A 12,500-nucleotide genomic window follows, 5' to 3' on the forward strand; every position below is an offset into this window, starting at 1 on the left:
GATGATATATAATTTTTCCATTAATTGATTTAAGGAATACAATGAAGCATCTAATTGGGTGACAACACTTAAATGATTCATTTCAGCCAAGTAATACTAATTCAAAAGTCTGCATGTTTCATTTTAAATTATAATTTACCAACTACTTTTCCATATTTAAAAGTATAATTTACCAGCTTCTTTTCCATATTTAAAAGTAATGAATATTCATACAAATATCTCAATACTTCCGTGACTGGCCAACGGCTCGTACACCCGTCACACCTGCCTCTGCTATGCTAATTTGAATTCATTCACCTGTAGTAAAATTGCTATCATGTATTAAAGTTTTTAAGGTTTTCGGGAAGAAGATAACCCTCTTGAATGACTGGTTTTGATAAAAAATATAGAAAAGATGAAGTGGTGGCCTATTTTTATATATTTTTAAAGATACTTTTTCATGGCTTTTAGGGATCATGATCGACAACTTACTTTTTATGAAAGACATGTATTTTACAAATATTGTATTTCAGCCTTTACTAGACAGTAAAATGTAATATTAAGGTTTATGACATAAGTGCTGGTCTGTAAGACAAGGAATTAGTTGGTATGTTTTCATGTATTTTATATCACACACACACATACACACACACACACACACACACACACACACACACACACACACACACACACACACACACACACACACACACACACACACACACACACACACACACACACACACACACACACACACACACACACACACACACACACACACACACACACACACACACACACATTCTTTCACTCTCACATGCCCAGTCACCCACCCTCCCACCCAGTTGGTAACTTGTTTTTCTCTCAACAGTCGTTGCAGCAATGCAGTATATTTTTCAGTGTTTCTTTTCCTTATTCAGTTCTCCCTTCTTTCCCCAGCTTTGACTTCTGCAAAATGGAGAATGCCAAAGACACCGTTGTGGAGAATCTGGGGCAGGTGGTGTTCGGAGAGAGGATCGAATCTTCCCCATACGAGGTGGATACCATGCGGTGCTTTTTTGTTTTTTGTAGGGAGAAGGATCTCATATCTGGATCTGTTATTATTTTTTTCTGATTTGGCTATGCAGTAAATAGTTTTTTTTTTTTTTTGTCTTGAATTCTTTTTTTTTCTCAAGTATATACTAGAGATTGGGCTATGCATGATTTTTGAATGGGAATAAGTATTGGGTAGATTGATTTATTTCATTTGAGAATATTATCACATCAATCACAGATTCGTGTACTGTCTGCTATAGTTTTATTTTTGTGAATTTTGTTACACAGATGGCTCCAGAAGGCCCAACATGACAGCCAGGCTTTCCCATTCCATGATTTTTCTTTCTTTTTTTTTGTTATTAAGTCAGTACTGGTATTATTATTGACATTATGAAAATTGTAGTGTTGTTAGAATGCTAAATATAATGGAGATTATAAGATAATTTTTCCATAAATCACAGAAAAGGGTAAGCAGGTAAGGTAGTTAGGACTGATAGTTGATTCCGTGGTGACTAAGCACTTGTAGAGTCATCTTTAGGTAAATAATTAAAAACCCAGAATTACACAGGACATGGTATTTATGTCATGCCATCCACAACCAAAATGCGCGAGGATGGTATGCATACATGCCATGTCTACTGGGATTTTAGTTTATCGTTAGAGTTTTTTCACTTGGATGGCTCCACAAGTGCTTAGTCACCGAGGAGTAAATTTGTACCATTTCATGTCACCCGTTTACTTTTTTTCAAACTTTTTGGAAATAACCTTTTTTTGTCTTCAATGAAATTAATATTTTCTTAGCATTGTAATAAACACAGGATCAATAATTACATTTTTCCTGAGAATTGAAGGAATGGGGTCACCTAAGGCTTTTCTGATTTGACTTGTGGCGCCATCTGTGTGCGACAAAATTCACAAAAGACTGAATGGGACAGTACAAGTACCTGTAGTTACTAGGTTAAAACTCATGGTTGTAAAATCTACCAACGGTGTTCCTAATTATTTCCGGATTCAGAATTTTTGATAGTTGCTTGGATTTGCAGATCGAATTCATGAAGAACGAGACCTGCAAGACGGTCTGTTCAAAATCCTATGACCCCAAGAAGACTGCTGATTCTGCGCTTTTGAAGGAGCTCAAGAGGGCCATGAACTTGAATTATTATCACCACTGGATTGTAGGTGGGTGTGTCAAAAATGTGTTTCTGAAGTAGTATTGCAAATTTTTCTTCCTGTTTTGGCAACGGAAGGGTTTTCATTGTTTTGAAGTATTCATTTTATTTTCCTAATACTTTATATCTTTTATTCAAATTGTTGGGCATATTGTCAGATGCAGGAATGATCTAGCTTTGTTTGATTTTGTGACCTGGTCTCCCTGTGGACCTGGTAGTATGTTGGTATATCATTGTTCTATTACTGACGCCCCAATACAGCGTCACACTTGCGAGACGTCCGGCAATGTTTATTATTTCGGATGTCTCATATGTGGGACACCCATCGTTACTGGGTTAAACCATTTTGTTCGGAAACTACTAATTCCTGGAAAAATTGTCATAACAAGAGTTTTACCCTGTTACCTCTCATCTCTCCCCAGACAATATGCCAGTTACATGGTGCTACATTGTTGAGGGAGGAAATGTTTTCTGCGCAACTGGTTTCCCCGTTGGCTGTTACGTTGATGCTGGGAAGAGACCCAAGGATGCCTGTGTTATGGACGTAAGTTGGATATCCTATCTTTGACTCTCTTTGTCTACCATCTTGGTAATCTTGCTTTTATCTTGTAAGTTACATGTTTTTTTAGGATATCTGTGCACTTAAGCTGAAGCACAGCCTATTGGACATGGGGAAACTAGCCAATTTTAGCACCCTATACCCTGGATAATCTGACCGAAGTGCAAGTTTAAAAATGCGAGAAATGCAAAAACACATGAACACAAAATAAAAAACAAAAAGGCCACACTATCAATCATTGTTCCCATTGCAGAAGAGATACAAGGATCCCAGCACGTATTACATCTTCAACCACGTAGACCTCAACATCACCTATCATAGCGGCGAGAAGGAGGAATGGGGCAGTGCCTTCCAGGGTCATGGAGGCAGGATCTTGTGTAAGTAACGATGATCATGGGGGAAAGAAGTATTTTTCTTTGGAGTGGGGACTGGGATTATATGATATACGGAGTATTTTATTTATGCTTTTGTCGTGTACATCCTCATTATTGGGGTTTTTCGAATTTTCAAGGAGATAAGCCCAGATCTTAAGATTTGTTCATTTCTTTTTAATATAAGTCAACTGAAGATTATGCCCAATTAAGAATGTGTACTACAGTTTGTTTGGTTGTTATAGAGAATGGAGAATTTTGCAAACTAAACCCAATAAGCACAATCCAAATTGCTTGCAGCTGTGCGTGTGATCCCGAGGAGTATCAAGCACAGTGATATCACAGGCTGCAACACTGAGGACGTAATGGGCATTCCAGAGAACTCCAAGGAACCCATCACCATCAAGTACACATATAGCGTAATCTTCTCGGTGAGAAACAAGCTGTTTGTTGAAGTTTTAGAGAAGGGATGTCAGTTGGAATTGGGCTAGAAGGGGGAAATATTTTTAGGAGATGAAGGTTTTAAATAGTTGTGAATAATTGTCCAAAAATACTCTCTCTCTCTCTCTCTCTCTCTCTCTCTCTCTCTCTCTCTCTCTCTCTCTCTCTCTCTATCTCTCTCTCTCTCTCTCTCTCTCTCTCTCTCTCTCTCTCTCTCTCTCTCTCTCTCTCTCTCTCCCCCCCCCCCCCCCCCCCCGCCTCCCCCCTTTCCTCTTTCTCTTGACTTTCTATTCTTTTCCTCTCTTTTCCACTCTTTTACTTTTTCTCCATTATTTTCTTTCTCTCATGTCATCACACCACCAATCCCTTCCTTCCATGTCCACAGAAATCCGTCGGTGACAACCGCTGGTCCTCACGCTGGGACTACATCTTGGACTCCATGCCTCACACCAACATCCAGTGGTTCAGCATCCTCAACTCCCTCGTAATCGTGCTCTTCCTGTCAGGAATGGTGGCCATGATCATGCTCAGGACCTTGCACAAGGATATTGCTCGTTACAACCAGGTAAGGAAAGAAATGGCCAGGGGGGGGAGGAGGAGGGTACAAAGCAGAGTGGGGTGAGGGAACAAGGTTTTCTTTGGTGGGTGGTGGAAGGAGGTGGGGAGTTTGGGTGTTGGGTGGTAGGAGGGGAAGGTATGTAAGAACTCCATTTTATTTGTTACAGGGACTTCTGCTTGACTAGCGGAAGCAAAGATAAGGCTATTCCTTTTTTACTTTATTGGGGTTATAGGAATATACAGGATGCAACATAAAGGCTCAGGTCACTCTGCTGATAGAAGGCTTTCAAGTAGACGTTATAAATAGCTTCGAAGTGGTACATGACTGAATTTTTCAAGGCTGTTTGGATTGGGTGGAATTGCCCCTCTTTGAAAATATTGAAATGTAAATCTTAGGCTCTATGACCATCATAAAGTGGGCTGGAGGGAAGGGGAAGTTAGGATGTGCATGGAAGGTATTGGGTGGAGGGAGGGTGGAGGGGAGGTGGGCAGAGAGTCGTTTGAGGTGGAGGGACAAATTGTGCCATGAGAGAAGAAAGGTTATGGGGGATTGAGACCCTTTTTGCTGAAGATTGTTAGAGAAATTTAGGGGAGAATGTATGTGTATATGTATGTGTATGACTAGCTGTTATTCATAACATTTTTTCTTTCTTGTTTCCAGATTGATGCAGGAGAGGATGCACAGGAAGAGTATGGCTGGAAACTGGTCCATGGAGATGTGTTCCGTCCTCCACGCAATGGCATGCTGCTCTCGGTGCTGGTTGGCTCTGGCGTGCAGGTGTTCAGCATGTCCCTCATCACCCTAGGTTGGTTTCGAAACTTTGTCACTCAGTGACTTCTTTGATTTAACATTCTCGAGTGTTATTGAAAAGTAAGACTGTGGGTACATCTTCTTTAGTACTCTATAAGATGTATCAGATTTTTATTTATAGACTCCAAGTTTATGTTTTAGAGGTTGTGACTTTATTTTGCTCATTCTTCCTAGTATCAATGTAATTTTTGTTTTTATTTTCTACAATTTTTAATGAGAGAGAGAGAGAGAGAGAGAGAGAGAGAGAGAGAGAGAGAGAGAGAGAGAGAGAGAGAGAGAGAGAGAGAGAGAGAGAGAGAGAGAGAGAGAACAGATTATAATAGTCCTCCCTCAACTCCTACATAGCTTTCGCCTGCCTCGGCTTCCTGTCTCCGGCCAACCGAGGTGCTCTCATGACCTGTGCAATGGTGCTGTATGTCTGCCTAGGGTTCCCTGCTGGATACACAGCAGCGCGACTGTATAAGAGCTTCGGTGGAGAGAAGTGGAAGTCGAATGTACTCCTGACCTCCATGCTGTGCCCTGGGTGAGTGCGAGGGCTTACGAGTGAGTGAGGATCGTGTGATAGAGTGGTTCTTTAGGGTTGGTTTATTTTTAAAATTATTATTAATATTTTTTTATTTTTATTTTTTTTTTTTTTTGTAGTTTGAAATCTGATGTATGTATATCTTGGGATATTTTTGTTAAGTAATTATTTGTATATTTACTTTATTTATGCATTAAATTTATTTGGGCTTTTGAGACCTACTGACAAACACAGAAAGACGACAAGCACATACAAACATAGATGGACAGACTTATAACCTATGCAGTCATAGACACAAACAAACATAGACACAGACAAACAAATAAATATAACACTTGCAGACATAAACACATACCAATGTAGACAGACAGACAGACAGACAGACAGACAGACAGACAGACAGACAGACAGACTGACTGACTGACTGACTGACTGACTGACTGACTGACTGACTGACTGACAGACAGATGGATAAAAGATGTAATTGTTGGTAAATAAACAGTTAGATAGATTGATAAGCATTGAAAAAAATTGATGGACAAGCCTCCAAATTAATGATGGAAGTGGATGAATCTTGGGTATATAAATACATAATTGGGTAGATGGATTAATAGAAATAAGATATTGAATTTCAAGTAATGAATTTTTAGCCATCTATGTCCATCCCTGTTTCAGCATTGTGTTCGCCCTCTTCTTCTTGATGAACCTCATCTTCTGGTACAAAGGTTCGAGTGCAGCCATCCCCTTCACCACCCTCCTGGCCCTCCTGGCGCTCTGGTTCCTGGTCTCGGTGCCGCTCACCTTTGTCGGCTCTTTCTTCGGGTACAGGAAGAGGGTAAGTGGTCAAAGTTGCATTTGTGGGTTTTTTTGTTTTTTTTTAGGGGGGTGAGGTGAGGTGGGTGAAGGAGAATGGGTTGTAGTTATTTCCTTTTATTTTGTTCGTAATTTGCTCTATTTTTTTATTTTTTATTATGTGGTTTCTTTTTTTTTAATCTGTATTGTATAAAACTTATTGAAGAATATGTAATGAAACAGATTATTTTGTTATCTTCATCCTTATATTTTCATGACTTTATATGATACTTCTAACTTCCAGACCTTGGAGAACCCTGTCCGCACCAACCAGATCCCCAGGCAGATTCCCGAGCAGAGTGTATACACACAGCCCCTGCCAGGCATCATCATGGGTGGCGTCCTGCCCTTCGGCTGCATCTTCATCCAGCTGTTCTTCATCCTGAACTCCATCTGGTCTGCCCAGACCTATTACATGTTCGGTTTCCTGTTTCTGGTGTTCCTCATTTTGGTGATCACCTGCTCCGAGACCACTGTGCTCCTCTGCTACTTCCACCTGTGCGCCGAGGTATGTAAGGGGGTCTGGGAGGTGGGTGGGAGGGTAAGAGAGGAGGAGGGAGATGGTGTTGTCCCCTTTTTTTTTTATCATTTTATACATCTCTGTGTTTGAGTGTCAGTGTAAATGATTGTCCTTTTTTCACATTTTGGCTTGTATTATTATTTGTTACCTTTATGTGTGTTTTGCTTCATCAGCAAACACATCCATATATTTTTCTGTGTGCCTCTACGGACCCATGTAAATAATAGATGTGATTATTGCTTAGAGAGTGTTAGGGTGATCCACTAATTAGGTATCTCAGTGTAAAGTGTTTACCTCTAATTGTTGTTTTCATTTACATTGAAATGGTTTATGCATTAGAGCACACTTCCATTGTACCCATGCGTTTCAGTTTTCACATGAGTCGTTTTTATGACGCTGTCAGATTCTTTTGCTAGAAACCCAAGAATGTTCAGTATGAAATATATCAGTATCTCAGATGTGAAAAAAGAGATTGTATTAATGCCTAATTGTGTTAATTTAATGTTTTATGTTTGAAAGACGAAACTACTACTGTGTGTGTCTCTGTGCTTGCGTGCATTTGAGTGATAAGTATAGACTGAGAAGCATTTTATGATGAGGGTAGATCTTGCTGTCAGATCCGTATTGTATGCTTGCAGAACAGCAGATCATGCTAAGGAGAACCACAGTGTCATCCTCACCGTTTTTCTCCGCATTTCAGGACTATCACTGGTGGTGGCGTAGTTTCCTCACCTCGGGATTCACCGCATTCTACCTCTTCATCTACTGCGTCCATTACTTTGTGACGAAGCTCAACATTGAGGGTGTGGTGTCCACCATCCTCTATTTCGGCTACACCTTCATTATGGTGTTCCTTTTCTTCATCTTGACAGGTAGGTGGTTGCAGGCACAACAGGGGAAACTGTGGGTTTGCATGCGTACCTTCACACGTACATACCTACAATCATATATATACCTGCATATGTATATTCCTACATACGTACATACCTACATAGGAACATATACCTATATATGTACAATCCTACATACGTACATACCTACATATGTGCATACCTACATAGGAACATATACCTACATATGTACAATCCTACATACGTACATACCTACATATGTACATACCTACATATGAACATACATATGTACATACCTAATTACCTTTATATCTACATATGTACATACCTACATACATACATACCTACATATGTACATACCTGCATACCTACATAGGTACATATACGTACACAGGAGCATACACATACATACTCATACATACACACATATACATACATACATACATACATATATACATGCATATACATACGCATACATACATATACATACATATACATACATGCATATATATATATATATATATATATATATATATATATATATATATATATATATATATATATATATATATATATATATATATATATTTGTTAATACATTAATACATTGATGCATATATATATGCACATATACATACTTACATTTATCCATGTATACATACATATACGTATACATACATGTATGCATACCTACTTACATACATACATTCATGTAATGTTATTTATATTAAAGTTCATGGATATTATTTTTCTTACATAATTTTACCCTGAAACATTTTTTTACTTTGCCATTTTAAATTTTTCAGGAACCATTGGCTTCCTCGCTTGCTTTTGGTTTGTGCGAAAGATCTACAGTGTCGTCAAGGTGGATTAAGTTCTGAGCGTGTGTACTTACTCCCATGCGTGTTTACTGTCTTCACGAGAGGTAAAGGTCAATTAATTTCTAGTCGGCAATTTGGAGGGATTCTGTATAGTTTGAGAACTGTTGCCTTGTTTCTTAACTTGATGTTTGGGCTTTTGTTTATTAATTGCCTGGCTCCACATATTGCACAGTCACCAATGAGTTGATTACTAGTTCTACGTATCTTGCCTATTTACTGCTTTCCTTGATTTACAGAAATATTCTTATTTATTTCATATTGCTGTTAGTAGTATTGTTAATAGCACTGAATCAATTATAATGCCAATAATGATGAGAACATTGATAATTATAGCATAAGAAATAAACATTTTCACTCACTCATTTAGGTCTACTAATTGACTCGTGGTTTTGCACTTGTGGAGTCATCTCTGTAAAAACATTAAACAAAACTAGACTAGAGTGAACGTTACATGTTCCCGTCAGCATTAGGTCAACTTCAGTCTGGGAGGGACTGTAAAATTAGGGTCCAATTCAAACTTTGGGGTTTAAATTCATATATCAAGTATGGAAACCCTTTGTAAAGTGAAAATAAAGGTCTTACAAAAGTATATATGAACATCTCTTATAAATACACAACACAATAAGTCTGGTTTGCTGATTTTGATATGTACTTAAATCTGGCCCTCTGCTTTATAAACTTTGACACTGATATTGGGCTTTCAATAATGTTGTGAACCCAATGCCAATGGGAGCTTTGTGAGCCATAATGGACCACACCACCTTTTGAAGGGCTGTAGCTCCTAAAGCTCTGCAGTAACATCCAAACAAGTGAACAACTGTTTACTTCATGCAACTTGGAGGTGGCTCAATATGCGTGGTATAGGTGTGCATACCACTTGGAAGGGAGTTCATATGCACAGACATGTACATACAGTATATAGTTGGGGATGAATGGAAGGTCAGTAACGCTTTAGGAACACTTCATTAACACTCTGAAAGTCAGCACAAGTATATGCATATGTAATTCAGTACAAACGCATTAATTGTGCCAGACAGGTAAATGTAATATCTATGGAATAATCAGATCATGTGACCTTAAAGGTGTCCATAGTGTGAAATAAGATACAGTCCTATTTTACAAAATAATCTATTTTTGAATGGTTTCTCGACCATATTCTGTATTATATTAATGTACCAATCAATATGCAGCTACAGAATTTTGTCAAGTGTAAAACAAACTTTGTGTGCGTCACCAACTTCCCACTTTCTTGGACATCCCCACTCCTTTCTCCCCAAACTTCAAAGTGCTCATCATACAATAAACCATCTTCTGTGAACTGAACCAATTTCAATATCAGTGATATCTGAAAACCTAAATACCATTAGTATTTGCCAGTTAAATGTCAGTCTGTCCTTGACTGACCTTTCTTTTATTATTGTTGTTACAGTTATCGTAAGCACAAGCATTAGTAGTAGCAGCAGTCATTAAGACTAAATCACTTAGTTCAGTGAGATTTGTGAAGGCAAGCTTTGCTGGTCCATGAGCTATTTGAGTAAGGTCTCATCAGTCACTTTGATGTGCACACTTTTGTATGATGGCATCACTGATGCTTTTCTCAGAAGCAAGAAGTTCATTACTACCCGGGCTGTCAGATCAGTGTTTACCTCGGCAGTGTACACATATTGCCAGCACTGGTATGAGGTGACTGTGTGACCCATTCACAGTAGTTGATATATTAATGTGTTAAATATATGTTTGTGAATTATATGATACTTCATATACAAGTTTGGATGATTGATCATTCTCCTGACAATATGTAAGTTTCATTTTTGAATCACAACAATTTGACAACTTACAATTCCTTTCTTAAAAGAGCAGAACTCTTTCAGCTATGAAAAAACAATGAACAGATAATTTAAGAGTTGTAATTATCTTGATTACAATTATTGATGGCATTACTGTCATTATTAAAAGCATTATTAAGGTAATGTTAAATTTGATGTTGATGATAGTCTGCAACAGGACAAGCCACCTGTCAGTAAGGGGTTGAAAATAATCAGTTAGTCAATAGGTACAGCTTGATCTGTAGGGAGATCAGAATCCTATCTCAAATTACGTGAGATTTCTTAATTGCACAGTTGTCACGTAAACTTATTTATGGACAGATTTTTAGGCAAGCGGGAGTGATCGATTTTTGATTAGTCCTTGTGTGTTGTATTTTTTCTGTCTGTGGGTTAATATTGTACTGATATGTGGATTTTTAAAAATATATTAAGGGAGTATATAAGAGAGAAATGAATTCTTTATGCACTGTGGTTAGCCGTTGGAAATGATTTTACGATTTTTAGATATTATTTTTATTAATTTCTTTCTCTCAATACTTTTCCTTGGCTTTGTTATAACCTATGTCAGTTTTCATGGATGCGTTTACTGATTTCTCTTTGGTTTAATGAAAAGTGTCGGGCTGGAGGTATCTGGGGAATGATACAAGTTTTCAAAAGAGAAGTGTTGCAGTGTGGGTATTGTTGCATCAGCATTAAGAGTGTAATATTGAAGAAATAGATTATTCACTTATTTAATTTTCTTTCCAGACCGTCTCTGCCTACCAAATAAGTGTAGAAATGAGCCAGGAATCTCCCAGCAGAGAGGGACAACTACCCCAAGGCAGTGGAGAAGAAAAATCTGTTATTGGCCGTGTGATTCTTTTATCCCAAGGGCATTATAATTGATGTACATAATGCGATTCCCTCGATCCAAAAGGAAAACGAAAACACTCGATCATTTGTATGCGTCACCATTTTTTTTTTTTTTTCTATTTTTTCCTGTGCGTAGAATTTCTCCAACAGGTATTTTATCATCATTATTTTTCCCGAGTTGGTAATGAAATAGAAGAGAAAAATGAAAAAATTATGTCAAGACTTGCAGCGACCCAAGTGTATTATGGTATTGTCATAGTTTTTTATTATTGTTGATTTTATTATTATTATTATTTTTATTCTTTCCTCTTTTTGAATGCAGTATTGGCTGTGGTATAAGCTGTCCTTTCTAATATTTATTTAATCAGAATAGTGTAGGAAAGTTGTAGTCAAGAGTGGGTTTGTGAGTAGGTTAGTGAGTGAGTGAGTACTGGACAGACAAACGCAGACACAAACAGGTGCATATAGTCACAGATAGACAGATGCACATATGCGCAGATAGACAGAGACAGTTAGACAGACAGGTAATGCAGGTAGAGGTAGAGAATGGATGTTTAGATAAGTCAATAGATAGATAGATAGATCTGTACATATGTACCTGTCAAATATACATATGTAGACAGACAGACAGACAGACAGACAGACACACACACACACAGACAGACAGACAGACAGACAGACAGACACACACACAGACAGATAGACAGAGACACAGACAAACCGACACAGATAAGTAGATAGATAAATAGATAAGTAGATTGTTAGATTAAAAAAAAAAAAAGAGAGAGAGAAACAAAGAGCTCAAGAAGAAACTATAGTGCACACAATAAGTAAACTTATACTTCTCTCCAGATTTTGAGTTTCCGTGAAGAGGGAGGTTTTCGGTTCGATATCCCAGTGCATCCCGCTGCCGAAGAACTTCCTGTCCTTATAGAGTGAATTATGTATGGAATTACAGTTGCTTATATTTCAGTATTACCACTGTTGATTTCATATATTGTTCATAGAGATAGCTATATAAATGAATATGAATAAATATATACATATGTATATATGTTTATGTAAATGGATGACGTAACGGTTATGTGGTTTACAGTGATATTAGAGGCAAGTCGTCATCTTAGCCTTATGAACGTCTCTGCTCGTTTGCTTTGTGTTCTGAGTAGTGATTTTACGTTTTTTTTTTCATTGATTTGTTTATTTATTTATTTATTTTTTTTATAGGGTGGTTATTTTGAGTTTGTCAATTTTTTTCTTTACTTTTCTTTTTTA

At 37.7% G+C, this 12,500-nt stretch overlaps 1 protein-coding gene across 1 annotated transcript in view; it reads left to right on the forward strand.

The window, feature by feature from the left end:
• TM9SF2 (transmembrane 9 superfamily protein member 2) overlaps positions 1-12,500 on the forward strand; it is a 21,778-nt gene that overhangs the window by 7,088 nt on the left and 2,190 nt on the right. The window contains exons 3-15 of the mRNA XM_027368377.2: positions 919-1,015; positions 2,058-2,193; positions 2,606-2,727; positions 2,996-3,119; positions 3,414-3,544; positions 3,940-4,119; positions 4,774-4,918; positions 5,269-5,446; positions 6,122-6,281; positions 6,543-6,806; positions 7,519-7,690; positions 8,476-8,594; positions 11,124-12,500. The exon at positions 11,124-12,500 is cut by the window's right edge and continues 2,190 nt beyond it. Coding sequence (XP_027224178.1) covers positions 919-1,015; positions 2,058-2,193; positions 2,606-2,727; positions 2,996-3,119; positions 3,414-3,544; positions 3,940-4,119; positions 4,774-4,918; positions 5,269-5,446; positions 6,122-6,281; positions 6,543-6,806; positions 7,519-7,690; positions 8,476-8,543 — 1,777 coding nt within the window. The 3' untranslated portion in view covers positions 8,544-8,594; positions 11,124-12,500. The remainder of the gene's footprint in view (positions 1-918; positions 1,016-2,057; positions 2,194-2,605; positions 2,728-2,995; positions 3,120-3,413; positions 3,545-3,939; positions 4,120-4,773; positions 4,919-5,268; positions 5,447-6,121; positions 6,282-6,542; positions 6,807-7,518; positions 7,691-8,475; positions 8,595-11,123) is intronic.

This window comes from Penaeus vannamei, chromosome 5 (assembly GCF_042767895.1).
Source record: "Penaeus vannamei isolate JL-2024 chromosome 5, ASM4276789v1, whole genome shotgun sequence".
NCBI classification, from domain to species: domain Eukaryota; kingdom Metazoa; phylum Arthropoda; class Malacostraca; order Decapoda; family Penaeidae; genus Penaeus; species Penaeus vannamei.